We start from the raw sequence: 15,423 nt of genomic DNA, 5'->3' as shown, positions 1-15,423 counted from the left end.
AGAATACAACCATGAAGATCTAAAAGCCTGTTATTCTACATGGTGCTTTAGAGAAACTCCCTCATGTCTTTTAAAAGATAAAACCCATGTGGTTTTGTAAGAGTACAAATGCAATCAGATGACAATTCATAATGATAAATCTCTTAAATAGGGAAGATGGTACTGTAGAGAAACAAGAAGCCTCATTCTCTGTTGGATGACAATGAGCACATTATTCTCTAGTTGCCCCAGGGAAACACAACTGGATAACGTAATTACTGCTCTCTGTTTCATGTTGTGAGTGACCCTGATTATATATTGGAAAGAAACAAACAGAAACAGTATGTTGTTTCTGTTTGTAGTAAATGAAACTATTTCCTTTCCCCACAAGCTCTTCCACTTTCTTTCCTGATCAGGCTCTTTCAGGAATACTGCCTAAATGTAGGATTATCCAGGCTCTCAAACAGTTAAACCCTGAAATTTCTGTAGAAAACCTTCCCTGATTTTATTAAAACTATTCATTTCCATCACTGATCCTGCCCCCAACAGAATATTCAAGGTCACCCCCCCACTAGACAGAAAAAGGACACTAAAAGAAAGTATGAAAGAGTGTTAGTTTGGCCATTTAGTAACATCATATTGCTTGTCAAGTATCTTTTCTTTCCCTGTGCTTCTCCACACACTGTGCAATAAAAAAATGCACATTTCATAGGCACCATTATTTGTCATAACTCTGTGTTTGAGGGAGGGGAACATGCAGCCTTTGTGATGTTGTTCAGAGGGTTTATCTTCTCACTACTTCTGCTGCTAAGTTTGGGCACTTATCAGCTTCATTTTTGGAATCACTTGGACATACTCTCAGGCCGAGCTGGAGATACTGGGCTCACTGGAAGATACTAGCCTGCTCCAAGCATTAGATTTGTGGAAAGACAGACTCCTCTTGCCTTAGTTACCACTGACCTTTTTTCTGCCTTTCTTTTCAGTCTGTAAAATGAGAATTGTAACTATTTTCCACAGTGAGCATGTGCTCCTCCAGACAATCAATAAAAGGATGAGAAGATAGAAATCAATATCAGCTTAAGGGATCTGGTTACATGAAATATCTCTGTAAAGGAAGGAAAGCTAAGATCTCTCCCCAAAGAATGAGATCTACGTGTACTGAGCTTGTGACTTGGCTAAAGTCTTGATTATCTCTTCATCTCTAAGGGAAGATCTGAGTTTTTTAGCTGCCCCTGGCTGTCAGGGACAGAGCCTGCACATACCTCTTCCATCTCTGCTGTGATAGCACAAATAGCACTTTGGTGACGAATGGAGCTTCTGCCTATTCCCACTCAATAGTGGGGTGGCCATCTCACCTAAATTTGTGATCCCCTGAGGCATATCATGCCAAAGTGAAGAAGACATAAAGATTTGGGGATTTTTTTTAGGTGGTTTTTTGTTTGTTTTGTTTTGTTTTGTTTGTTTGTTTTTGTTTTGTTTTGTTTTGTTTTAAAGAGTCAGAAATCTCTGTTGGAAGATATAGCTGTGACCTTACTAACAGGAAATTATTTCTCCTTGAAAGCTCTCTGCTCATGTACATATAGCTCCATTGTCTCAGTAATGAAAAATACCTCAGGTTCTAAACCATCAGAGAAGGATGGAGGGGTCTTCTGAAATGCAGCTCTGCTCACTGAGGCTTTCTAAGGAACTCACATGAATGTACAAGAAGCAAAGTGTTGTACATAATTAGGTGAGTTAGTTAGAAGGCTCTTCCTGAACTTTATTCACACAATGCAGGTAGAACTGCAACAGTTGGGACAGTGGAGAAGGTGGGGTAGAGGAGGGGAGGAAGATTGCCTGCTTTTTCTCTACTACCCTAAGTTCTGCTTAACTTCAAGCTGTGACCAGCTTTTTCCCATCCCTTTTTTTTTTTAACACTAGCTTTTGTTAGCATGCAGAAGAAATCCAAGTTTATGCATTGTGGAAGACGAGCATTGTGTACTGGATTAATACCATTGTGGTCTCTTGTTTACGTTATTTTGGGGCTTATGAGCTCATGGGCCACAATTCTACTGCACAAGTCACTGCACAGTCAGAATAAAGTAACAGTTCAATGTCATAAAAATATTATGATTTAAACACAAGATGAAGAAAACCTAATGGAAATAGACAAGCAAGAAGAATAGGGCAGCCACAATGAGAAGACTAGGGCTACTGGCTCTAGGGAAGGAGAAATGTCTCCTAAACCTTTGGCAACCATTAGGCTGTTGGAATGTTAATTCCCTGTGTTCTACATTGTCCTCAGTTTGCTCAGTTTTTCCCTCAAGGGTTTCTCCATTCTTTTTATACAAATCATCTTTTCTATTGAATGAATATTAATCATTTTTCATGAGAAAAATAATCATAAGCAAGTGGAATTTAGAAGAAAAATACCTGGAAGAATTAATCTTCCCTGATATACCAGAAAAGTGCATTAATAGGTAATTTACATAAATAATCTAGTTTGCATATAATAGAAATATGTTATAATCTACATGCTATTCTTCTTGATAAGATGATCTGTAACTTGCCTGATAAATCGCCCAGAGGTATCTGCTTTCTCTTATGCTATTTGCTGTTTATTCTTTTACTAGAAGCCTGTCACTTAACAGGTTTACACACTACCCTAATGAAATTTCAGTCTACTTTTTTAAAAAATTAATCCAGTAGAATTTTCACAGCATTTTTGTGCTATTTTATTGTATCTACAACAAAAATTGCCTCATTTCATTCTAGTTCATGTTCTGTCCTGTAAACTGAAACTACAGCTTACTCTATGTTCGGTGTCTAGGTGCACTTTTTCAGCAATGTTCAGCATGCACAGTTGCTGCAAAGTCTTTTGGGGTTGTTCAGAATTGCTGAAAAAGCCCCTCACAATTCTGAATGAGCAATATAAGGTGCAAAATATTGGTTTGGATATTCTGTTGCATAGGCCAGGGTTCCTCTTGTGAGTCATATTTAAATTCTCATACCACCAGAAATGTTTAATTGCACTGATTTATGTAATTAATGTTGGTACCAGCTGTAGGAGGCACGAGGCACCTGCACTGATAACAGCAAGATATGGCCTGTGGAAAGCACATAACATTCAGCACAGCTGAGTACTGCAAATTTTTCTGGGAAAACAACAACAACAACAACAACAACCACCTTAGAAGGATGTGTCCCTGACTGTGGCATGTGAATGTTATTGTATTTTCTCATGCTTTTGGAAAAGCAATGGTGGCTTGCAGAGATTTCACATCCCATTAGGACTGGTTTCCAGGGGTGTATCTCAAGGTATCCAACCTGAACTTTGAACCTGGTGCTTCAGAGGGTTTAACTGAGTAGTAAATTATCTGAATGTCACAAATCTGGCAGAAATTTCTTTGGGCTTTCAGTTCACACAATTTTTGCCAAATTTATTACCCATTAATAATTAATTTTACACATTTCATTTCATTATCCATGTCATGGATAACTTATGATTAGTTTTATGTATTAAAAAAAGTGAATAAATTGTGGCTAATAATATCTTTTCTTGATCTTGTAATAGTCTAGGAAAATAAGAACATCCGTGACAAGATCAGAATATATGATCACAAGTCACAATTCCCAGACTGTTTCTAAATGTATTTTGGGGCTCAAATATAAAAATATCCATCAGCTTGAAATCTCACTAAATTTAGAAAGCATTTGCAGTCTTGAAATATATCTTTTCGGTGTCTTTGAAAAGAATACAACTGTTGAGCTAAGGGATAGTCTACAAATGCCTCTCAGAAATGTCAGTTAATTAATCACAGGGCCACAGAATAGGTGAGGTTGGAAAGGACCACAGTGGGTCATCTGCTCCAACCTCCCTGCTCAAACAGGATCATCCTAGAGCACATTGCATAGGATTGCATCCAAACAGTGCTTGAATATCTGCAGTGAACTACTTCCAAAGCAAAATAAAAAGAAAGGGCTTGTATGCTCAAATTGGACAGATAAGAAGAAAAGCAGACATTAAAAAAAGAAATTTCTGTCTGATCTGATCTGAAAAATTGAGGTGAAAACTTATTTGCAGATACAGTAATTACATATCTTTGTAGTGACTAAATGGTTAAAAGCTGATGGGATATTAATGGCACTTCACAAAACTGTGGGTGAACTCTGCTGGCATGAATTGTCTTAGCTTGACAGAAGTCAACTTCTTCAGCTGAAAATCTGTCCTCTGGTGCATACAAAAAAGAGATGAGGAGACATTTCTCATTCACAAGAGAGATCTGCAAAGCCTTAAGTAGCTGTGGTGCCAAATATGGACACTAATTCAGTATTAGTAAGTATTGGAATTAGGCAAGACTGCATGTCAGCCTCTGGTCTCCCAGACAAGCATCAAGGAGATGGATAGGACAGTACATAGATCACAGTTTTGCAGGCTTGGCGCAGAGCATGTCTGAGCTGTTATATTTGGTATCAGTCCAAAAAACCTTAAGGACAGAAATTTCATCTGACTGCATTTGTGAAATCTGGCTAAAGCAGGATACTGGGGCTTTACAGTCCTAAATATCACTGCTAGTACCACTGCCAATCAAAACCAGTCAAAAAACTTTTCTGCATGAAGGCTAGATAAGGACTCTAAAGGGCCTTGTGCTTTCAGAGGTCTCCTGAAATGTCGCAGGCTTTGTGGACAGGACCTGCAGCCACACAAAATCACAATGTTGGTGCAATGACTGTCAAACACAGGAACAGCCCAGCTTGAGAAGGTTCACCAACCTTCAGTATCAGCCATGAGACAAAGCAGAAGAGTACAATTCCTCACTCCAGCCCTGCCCTTCTGAGCCTTACTGTTTGAAGCCATGATCTAGACATGGTATGAGCTACTTGTTATAGCCACAGTAAGTCCAGCCAATCCTAAGTACTGGAAATAAGACCCATCAAGAAAGAAGAATTAGTCTTAACTGAATTAATCTTTGCTTATACTCATCTTTAGTTCGGATCAGAGAGAAATCTAGAGTTCTCAGGGATGCTTCTAGGTGAAACCAAAGGGAGTCAGAAGTCTTGGAGGGAATTTTCATTAATGTCAAGAAGAACTAGACAAATTCTTTGACTCTGTAGCCTTCTAGTAGCTGTTTAGGGTGCTCATCTATAAAAAAAGGGGAAGACAGCAAAATTGCTTTTTTGTCTTTTGAAATGTCAGTGGTGTAGTTGATTCTGATAGATTTCAAACTATTCAGTAGGTTACCCTTTCATTGCACCCATACCTGTATAAATGAACCTCACCCCTGGCTGTACTTCAAAGGCAGGAAGCTTCAAAGATTTATCTTCATCTTCATTCCATATCTAGAGGGTATACCTCTTAACAGAGAAACATGTGCTTGGTCTTTGCTGTAATGATTTTTACTTGCCATAGGGAACCTTCATTTCCTTCTTTTTTGAATGGTCCTTGAGCCTTTTAGTTTCACTAATGCTTCCCTCCAAAAGCAATTAGGGATAACAGTGTGTGCCCTAGTTCTGATAATTTGTGTTTTCTGGCAAGCTGTTTATGAGAATAAGATTGCCATCTGATTTATGATGATCTTATGATTTTTATTTCAAATAAGAAAGCAAAGACTGAAAAAAAAACAGTCAGCCATGTAGTTGGTCCATCTGCTGACATACAAATTGTTCTATAAGGTACATTTCTCATTCTCTTAATCAAGTTTAGCTTTTCATATCTAAGAGTCTGTTCTACAAATTAACAGACTTCTCAGTCCCAGATTTTTCCTGGATTTTAGCTACATTTGCTTCTGGCTGTATTAGCCAGTGAGGAATATCTTTCCATTAAAAATAACCTGCAGGCTGGACGGCTGCTCTTTGGCCTTCTGTTCAGAAGGGGTGCCGATTTTTAAAGAAATGTGTTGTGTCCTGGCTAAAATGCTGTGAGATAGTGTTTCTCTTCGTTTCCTCCGTTAAGCAGTTGGTTCTTCATTTATTTGTGGATGTTCCCCTCATCTACGCAGTTTCACTACTGTGTAACTTCTAGTGCCTGCAATAAGATGTAACAGTGATCAGCACTGAGAAGCACCAAGATGGATGGATTTTTCAACAAGGACTGCTTTTCATTTGGCTTGATGTAGGACTGCTTGATATCTGGTCAGCCTCCAGTTTAGCTGTTATTTATAATGTACTGTCCTGTAAGCATCTGACTCTATCCCAGCTCAGCAGGCCAGGCTTTGTGAAATGTCATCTTTATTAACTATAAATCACATTTTCAGTTATTTTTATCTCCCCTTAGATGATATTGCTGGCTATACTATACTAGCTGGAATTAGTTTTCCGATAAGGAGAATTTGGCCTGTTTCTCTCTCTGTCGGGTCCTTTTCAGAGGCTGTATACACAGAGCTTACCCACATGTATGATTTTGTCATTAGAGATCTCATTATAGCTGCACAGTTAGTAGTGAATTTCACCACTGCAAAGGTCCACACATTTAATATTCAAAAAAAAAAAAAGGGATGATCCTGCAGCACTGAGAGCCTCCTTGTTGCATGGGTCTGTGGCAATTCCCTGACTCGTGTTGCCATGGTCTGACTGGTATCTCTGCAATTTTACCCTTGAAAAAGGGAAGGGGAGCTTTGTTAGTGTCTGACCCATATATCAGTCCTGACTCAATATTGCAGGGCTGGATCAGTCCAGACTATGATCTTTGACTGACGCTTATATGCTTAATGTTATGTTTAAATGCTTGCACGTGACAGCCCCAATAAGATTGTTTCAGGGGAACAGAATAAATCACACAGAAGGGTGAACACAGAGAAAAATATAGAGAAACTGCACTCTTAGGGCCCAGGCACCCTCCTCTTTGACATTTTCCTCCTTCCTAGACTATTTGTGAGAATGTAATTTATTGCTCACATTTCCCCTGCTCTTGTTCTCGCCTTCTGCAGTGGCACTGGAATGAATGCTAACACTTTTCCAAGTCTCTGACTTCATTAAATGCCCACAAAACTGGACTATAGTCTATTAATTCCTGGCTTTTTCACTGTGTAATAAGTTTCTTCTGTTCATTTTTAACTATAGAAAAATCTGCAATCTTATGTTATTTGGATTTTGGTTTTAAGCAAACTGCTTTACAGGGTGGGGTTTTTCTGGCTTTCTTGGTAGAGCAGGATGACTTTCAGGCTTAGTCACTCTGCTTTAACCACTATAGTCTTGCAAGCCCCGGGTTACTGATGCAATCCTGATGCTTGGATGCTGATTTCTCACCAGCATTATCTTTTGTAATACTGTAGCTCAAGTAAGGCACAGTCTGAAATGTATCAGCGTATCAAGGTTAAGTCACTGAATGTGCCAGACAGGCGTATTTTACACACACAATAAAATTCTGAAACCCTGCTTGTGTTGCTTAGCCACAGCTGTAGCTTCATTTGTTATTGACTGCTCACAAATGGATTTGCTGCAGGAGACAACAGGCTTGCAGTTACTCCTCTGCTCTGTGCAGTTTATAAAAACTCTTTCCTCAGACCCCAAAGCAAGAGTAAAACAATATTTTATTTAAATTCTGGAGTTAAGTAAGTGGCCAGCAGACCTCATAGAGACTGGGTCAGGAAATAAATGAATTGATGATCACATTTACTAGCCCAGTCCAACCTCTGGAAATCAAACTATATTAAAAAAAAAAAAAAAAAAAGCCTGTCAGATAATCTGTTGGTTTTGTTTGTTTGGAATTCAATGTGATAAATAACTGCTTTTCCCCAGAGGTAATTTCTTTCAATGTGACTGACTTAATTAGGTTCAAATTTTCACAGTAAATAAGTCAAGGACTTAGCCCTTTCTGTGGGAACCAAATGAAAAGCAGCCTGCATTTCAGAGGGGCTGTAAGTTCCCACCAAGCAAAACACTTCCAGAATTAAGTCCCTTTTAGCTAGATTTGTGAATACGGTGTCAGGCTGCCAAATTCAATCCCTCTAGGATGCAGCTGTATTGCCAAAATAAGCAACTTGATTTTATATCACATTTTCAAAGCCAACAGCTCAGTGCCCTCTACTGATTAAATACTCTCAGTGGCCAGCAAAGATCCCGTTCAAAGGCCCTCAGACCAAGGCTTTTCTGTTTCATTGCTGCCCTCTGTCTTCTTACAGTCCCTTTTAAAAACTTCTGTTGATACATTTTCAAAGAAAATACTGTTTTTTATCTTCAACAAAAGACATGAGCCTTTCTTAATTCACTCTATGAAATCTAACTGTGAATCATGTCTCTCTTTGTGTTGAAAGTCTTTTAATCACTCAGATAGTCCTTACAAGACAGGACAGTAAAATACCGTAGCACAGATAAAGAAACTCCTGGCTTAACATTAAAGAGTTGAAGATTAAATAAATTCCAGGAATTGCTGTTAAAAAGCTTCTACTTCTTCAACAGGACCTCAGGATGGCTGTGGTGGTTATTTGTCAGCTGCAGCTTCTACCTTTGGCCCTCCAGTCTCCAATGTAACCAGAAGATATGAGAAAAATCTGGACTGTGTGTGGATCATAACTGCACCTGTGAACAAATTGATCAACCTCACCTTCACTTCATTTGAGCTTGAAGCACAGTCTGTGCAGATTTGCCGATATGATTACGTCAAAGTAAGACAGCTGAGTATTTTAGCAAGAAAATATCAGTGAGATACAATCCATTATCTTCTCCACGAGACTAATTTAATTAATAGAAAATGATCTTAAGAAGAAATTAAATTCCTTAATATAGTTAAATTTTTTCATTGGGTTAGATTACTACTCCAGATGTCATTCTGCCCTTCTGGAAACCAGTGAGAGGTTTAACATTACACACACTTCTGGTCTTAGGCTGCTCCTTTAATGAATACTTATTTCATAGAATAGAAACAAAACAAAACTCAAACACGTGTAAAGTAAAACTTGCAGATTCATTATCACACACAATTTCTTGAAAGGACTAGAATTAATAAGAATTTTCATATATTGTTTTTAATCAAAATGTTGATCTTCTACAGTGCTCACCTGTAGAAGCTATTTTCTTGGAGATGAGCATACAAAACATCAGATAGCAGAATGCTGCTAAACAAACTCCACCAAGGAATGTTATAGATCCTGGTGAACATTCGAGATACCCAATGAAACAAGGAATTCATTCTACATTTTGATGAATAAAATCAGTCTTCTCACTGAAAAGCACTTTAAGTTTGCATATAAAAAAGAAATGAGAGTGCCAAATTAAAATGTAATAATTTTTTGATAGATTTGCTGAGACAGGACCAGAATGTACCATAATGAGATTTACCCTGTCCAACAGCCTTAGTTAATATGGCAGTGAATAATTATGGTAATTAAGAACATCCTGTTAAAGCACAAGAGAACACACTGGACTTTCAAGTAAATGAAATAGTAATGGAAGGAGGGGTCAAAGAATTTTATTTCTTTTTAGATGTTTGTTGTTCCTAAACTATTAGTGGTTTATATATTTTGCTTCTTTCAGCTTTATGATGGAGATAATCAAAATGCCAATTTAGTTGGCACATTCTGTGGATCCACAGTGCCAGCTCCTTTTCTTTCTACCCGTAATTTCTTGACAGTGAAATTTGTCACAGACAATTATGTGGAAAGGGGTGGTTTCAATGCCACCTACACCACAGCAGATCGTAAGTACACATATATATGCATATATATTGTTATGACTCTTTTATGGAAATTCATATTTAAATAATTACTCAAAATTTGTTCTAGACATAAGCCTCAGGAAGGAGCAGAGACAGCCAGTAGCACACAGTCTTTAGGCAAGCTAAAAGCAGCTTGACCTCAGTACAATTCTCTTTGGCTTTAGCTGTTTGGGAGGAGACTGTCAGTCTGGGACTACAAAATAGAAATGCTCACAGATTGTTAACAAATAGGGAACAAACATTTCTTTGAGTTTTACGACATATATTGTCTCCACTAGCATGTATTTTGCTTTTTGTTTTCCTTCTAGAGACTCAAAGGCAAATACAAAAGTATACCATCCAAAGCTCAACTCCATTTGAGTTTTGCTCAAAAAATAGTTTTACTCAGTTTTCACTCTATGATGCATTTGTTACTGTTTTACACAGGCCTGTGTGGAGGAATCTATAATGCAACTTCTACATCCCTGACTGCATCATCTCCTAATTTTCCAAATGAATATCCACCATTTACTCTCTGCACTTGGGTCATTGATGCCCCTCCACAACAGCAAGTCAGGGTGGTGGTAGAAGCCTTCCACCTCCATTCCAGCCAGGACTGCTCTCAGAACTACCTAGAGCTCCAGGATTCACCAACAGTAAGAAATTTACAGGGGATACCATTTCCCATTCCCATTCGGCTCCCTTCACTCTTTGGAAAGAGAGAAGAAACCTACTATATGGTAATACATTCACTGATGGTCCTCTGTGAGGGGCACATCCAAAGCGTTACTCACTGTGCCCCAATTAATGTGTGGTAACTGTACACAGACCTCACAGAAGCACTCTGTGCACACATGGAGTTAGACCTGGGCAAATGTCACACAGTTTTTCACAGCTCAACCAAGCATCAGTGCCACCAAACTTCACACACAGAAAATACTGTCCCACAGCAAGTTTTCATTGTACTTCCTCCCATGCAAGAACCATAATAAAAATGAATACTTATGCCAGGAAGAGTGTTAAAAAACACCAGAAAAAAAAAGCCAAACAGTATTTTTGTCCCTCATATTCTAAATCTTCCTTCATCTTTTCTCAATTGGCATGAGAATACTTCTTATATTCTATTTGTTTCTAATAATAAATCAACATGAAATATTGAGTTATTATTATGTGATTTCCAGGGGAACTTTAAAATGCAATTTTATAATTGGTATAAAAGTGTTGAGAGATTTATTTACCTTAAGTTCAGTACATATAAAATTGAATTGTATCATTAAATAACTTGTGATGTATTAAATTCCAGCAGAGCCAAGGGTCAGTCCATAGATTCTGTGGCACTGAAACTTTTCCAGTCCCTGAATTTTACTCTTATGATCGCACTGCCATTGTGACTTTCAAGTCAGATGAATATATGATTAACAATGGAGTCAGATTTTCCTATCAAGCTACAGGTAAGCTTGAAGAAATGTCCCGAAAACTCTATCTACTATTCTCTTTGTTTGTTTCATACACTGAAATGCAATTCAGAGATCTGAAATCCTTACATGTTTCTTGTTTTCTGTCTCAAGGTTGCAGCAGAGAGTATAATCAGACATTTGGTTACCTGAAGAGCCCTGGCTGGCCTGGTCATCACCCCAATAATATGGATTGTTCTATCATTCTTCGAGCTCCCCCAAATCACAAAATATCTCTCTTTTTCCACGCTTTCAGTTTGGAAGAGAGCACTCAGTGTTCACATGATTTCCTAGAGGTATCATGCAAGTATACATATTTTGTGAGCCTATGTAAAAATATGCTGAATTCAAAGGATATTAGTATGTTTGGATCAAGTTTGGATCAAGTCTGAGTTGAACTGACTGAATTAGTGACTAATTTACTGTCAAAGTTTTATGGTGAAACATATGAAGATGTTATAGTAAGAGGTTAAACAGTACATCCTAGTAAGTCCAAACCCAGTGAATAAATAGTTTCATTATCAGCTAACTTATCCTTACCTAGCTCTTGTTGAGGTTACCCAATTAACAGAGTCTTCTGGAATAGTTTGTGTTTGAGACTAACATCCATGCATGAACAGAAAGCCATAAATCTGAGTGGTTTTATTACAGTGGTAGATTCCAACTGCTTAAATTTTTTCACAAGAAACATTTTTTTTCCCTAAAAAGGCAATTAAAACAAAATGAAAGAAAAAAACCTAACAAAACAGAAACCAACTCTAGTGACAACTGTAAGACGCTTGCAAAAGTACTTTGCATCAATGAAAAGCCTATCTTATTCCTACACAATCCTCACTTTTGCAGGTTTCCCTGGGCACTGGTCAGATGACAAAAATCATATGTCTGCAGCAGAATCATTATTTAGCTCTACTTTCATATCCTCTTTACTGTCTTAAATGGATCTAAGCATCAGCATTATTGGAGTGCGGGAAAAAAAATCAGATTAAATCTGAGTCATGTAATATGATCTGTGTCTTAATGTGACTGTGCAAAAGAGCAGTCTTAAGAATTAATCCTTTCATCTGGATTATTAACATTTCTTATGAAAAGCAAAACACGGGCTTGAATTTCATAGGAACATCTTAGCTACTAGTCAAGTAATTTTTTTCAGTCAGGAGATAATACACACTATAACATTTAGCTGCCTGTTTCTGATGATACTTGTTCTGTGCAATTACTTATGAAACTCAGACCAGTTAACAGTCTCTTTTTCCTTCTACACAAGAATATGTGGTAGGAAAAATAGCAGTACTACAATGGCAGCTGTAGTATGCATGCAAGTTACTGCCTAGTTTGTGCTATGTTTGTATCCATGAATAATTGTGCTGATTTATAACTGCATAGGAATTTAATGCTGACAGTATTTTTTGTGTTCCCTGAAGGTCAGAAATGGGAGTGATGGGCACTCACCACTACTTGGCAGGTTCTGTGGAAACACTGTGCCCAGTCCCATCTTCCCCCAAAACCATGTTGTCTACCTTCGTTTCAAGAGTGATTTTTCAAGAGCTCATGATGGATATGAAATTACTTGGACTTCATCATCAAGTGGTAAGGCTGTAGCTACAAAATAATGCTACATAGAAGGAAAATGCAGCAATGTGGAATTACTCTCTCTTTGGATCCTTCCTCATCGCCACTCTAGACCTTCCCTAGTACCCACAGTCCGCTATATTCCATCACCAGAGAGAGCTAGTTGCTCCTCAAGACCACTGGGGCAAGATTCATTTTACAAGATGGAAACAATTCCTTCTCCTAATGTTGACTTTAGAAACTTCAGATGATGTAATCCACTTAAGATGAAGATCTCCTTCTTTCAGTGAGAGGCTGGAAAATATCAGGAATATCTACCTTGGGATCCACAGAGTGGTGGTGCTGATGGTGACACAGCTTGCTCCAGTAGTCCCGTTTGGTATGCCCAAGGAGCTAGGCACAGCACAGCCTGAAGGGCTGCCCCAAGAAATAAACTACCTGTAATGCTGTGTAATGACTATATCATGGACACATTCATGAATGGCTTATGAAATGGCAGTGAACAGCTGGGTAATAGTATCTTCATGACACTGGGTTACTAGAGGTAGGAAAGCTCATGGCTAGATGAGAAATACTGCAAAATAACTATACAGTACTGAGTGACCCAGTGATGGAAAGGCAGAGAAAGCTCAGTGTAGGAAAGTGTCAATAAAGAATGTGGTAAAAAAATAAAAAAAGACAATCCTAACTTTACTTACAAAAATACGGGCACTGAGTTGACTTTTAGCAGTCAACAACAAGACCTAAGGGGTAAAATTATTTCATGAAAACAAAAGTTCACTAAGAGTCAAGTAGACTGGCATAATGATAGAAATTGTTGGGAAAGGAAGAGAGAAGTAGACAATCACTGTATAAATCCATAGTTCACACACAAAATGAATGATGTGCACAGTTCTGGTCTCTTCCTCTTACAAAAAATCAGGATTAACAAAGGGCTCAACTTTAAAAGTGGCTTCTGTATGAGGTATGAGGCTTCTGTTGGTTTTTAATATTCAGTGATGGTCTAATGCCCATTGCATATTCTTAGGTTGCTGAAGCTAGAACCTCAGTTTTATCTCTTACTAGTGTTCTTAGCCACGTTAGTTGTCCCAGCTCCCAGTCTCTGGTTTTCAGCGCTACTACTGATACTGTACTAATGTACTACATCATGCATTATCTTGTGAAACTAAGCCTTCTAGGCCAATTCACGGTGTCTGCTTCCAGGATGCGGCGGAACGTTATACGGCACCACTGGCTCATTTGCCAGTCCCAGATACCCAGCGACTTACCACAACAACACTGACTGCGAGTGGGCCATTTCCGTGCCCCAGGGACGAATTGTCACAGTGAACTTCGATTTCATCAGCATCGATGACCCAGGGGATTGCAGCAGAAACTATCTGATCCTCTACAATGGGCCAGATGCCAGCCATCCCCCTGCCGGCCCCTACTGTGGAACGGTACGTATTGCCTTCCCTCTGGGACCCCCGGAGTGGTTTAAAGGAGCTTTTGCTGTTTCACCCTCAAGACCGTTTCCCTAATTCTGGCATGACTTCCACATTCCACATGAAGGGAAGGGAAGCCATGAGGCCTTCGAAGCCTTCCAACACAGACCGCACAGTGACATCTAGTGGGAGGCATCAAACACGTTTGCTCCGTACTTGATTGTGTTTGTGTTCTAAATATTTGCAAAATCCTGAGGGAGAAATGCAGCAACAGTAACTAGAAACAGACCTGAGATCACTGTCAATCTATGATCCAATTTGTGTCTCAGTTTTAACTCTGTGACTTGTCTCTTCCAAAGGCTGTTGATGTTCTATAAAGCTTTTAATTTTTCCTTTCTTTCATTTTAGGACACAAACATCGCTCCATTTACTGCTACATCTCATCAAGTCTATATCAAATTTCATGCTGAATATGTGACTTTACCATCAGGATTCCAGTTAAGCTGGACAAGCTAAAACACTGCTTGTGAGAAACATATTACCATTCCTTGCTATACTGAAAAGACTTTAGACGGTAAAGGAAGTTTGAAGTCCAGTGATGATAACTGCAACTGAAGTAACGTTTTTTAAAAGTTACTGTAAATGTAGCTGTTATGAATTTGGAATCCTGTCAAAAAAAACCGATCTCCCATTGTGCTGAAAATAAACTATTAGAAACCGAACTGGGAAAAGGAGGTTTTGCTACATATTTTTTATATTCTTCTATGTAATTTCAAAATTGTACAATTAATGCTCCAAAAATTTAATAACCCGGGATAAAAATTACACATTAAGTTGATGAAAGGACCTAAGACATGAAGCTGTCTTTAATTTGTTCGCTAGAGTTTTGTGGTTTTGCTCCAAGCATCTCTGAAAACATCAGTTTAAGTTTTATTCAAATTACCTAAAATCAGAAATTGCTAAAAAATGGTCCCTATAACCACTTACTCAGACAACTGAAGAACTTTCAGTAGTAGTGTGCACGGGGTATAAGAACCCAGCTGAATCAGTACTCGAGCATTCACTGAAGTTTAACACAGCAAGGATGTGACATGGTTCCAAATCTTAACCAGATTAAGAGGTAATGTCAGGATCAGAGCCCTGTGTTCAATATATAGAGATATCTGTGGCTATACTTATTTATATTTATATATTTTCAAGCTTCAAAGTCTATTTTACAACTGAATATAAAAACTTCTGAGACTTTCAGTAACTATGTCAACCCTTTAGTCAACTTGTAGGCAACTTCCTAGATATTTATGAAACAGACATAACTTTGGAATAGGGCAGATGGAAAAATATCAATTGACCTTTGACTACAATTAGTTTTTCCCTTCCCCAGGCTAAC

The 15,423-nt window shown here is 38.3% G+C and overlaps 1 protein-coding gene across 1 annotated transcript in view; it reads left to right on the top strand.

The window, feature by feature from the left end:
• Positions 1 to 14,767, top strand: part of CUBN (cubilin) — a 140,885-nt gene extending 126,118 nt beyond the window's left edge. Inside the window, exons 60-67 of the mRNA XM_040062708.1 lie at positions 8,356 to 8,561; positions 9,430 to 9,592; positions 10,037 to 10,245; positions 10,893 to 11,040; positions 11,158 to 11,339; positions 12,465 to 12,630; positions 13,816 to 14,051; positions 14,445 to 14,767. Of these exons, the coding sequence (XP_039918642.1) occupies positions 8,356 to 8,561; positions 9,430 to 9,592; positions 10,037 to 10,245; positions 10,893 to 11,040; positions 11,158 to 11,339; positions 12,465 to 12,630; positions 13,816 to 14,051; positions 14,445 to 14,552 (1,418 nt within the window). The 3' untranslated portion in view covers positions 14,553 to 14,767. The remainder of the gene's footprint in view (positions 1 to 8,355; positions 8,562 to 9,429; positions 9,593 to 10,036; positions 10,246 to 10,892; positions 11,041 to 11,157; positions 11,340 to 12,464; positions 12,631 to 13,815; positions 14,052 to 14,444) is intronic.
• The last annotated feature ends 656 nt before the right edge of the window (positions 14,768 to 15,423 follow it).

The sequence above is a fragment of the Hirundo rustica genome, chromosome 1 (genome assembly GCF_015227805.2).
Source record: "Hirundo rustica isolate bHirRus1 chromosome 1, bHirRus1.pri.v3, whole genome shotgun sequence".
Classification (NCBI taxonomy): Eukaryota; Metazoa; Chordata; class Aves; order Passeriformes; family Hirundinidae; genus Hirundo; species Hirundo rustica.
The sequence above is the reverse complement of the archived record's forward strand: the minus strand, read 5'-3'. Positions and strand labels throughout refer to the sequence as shown.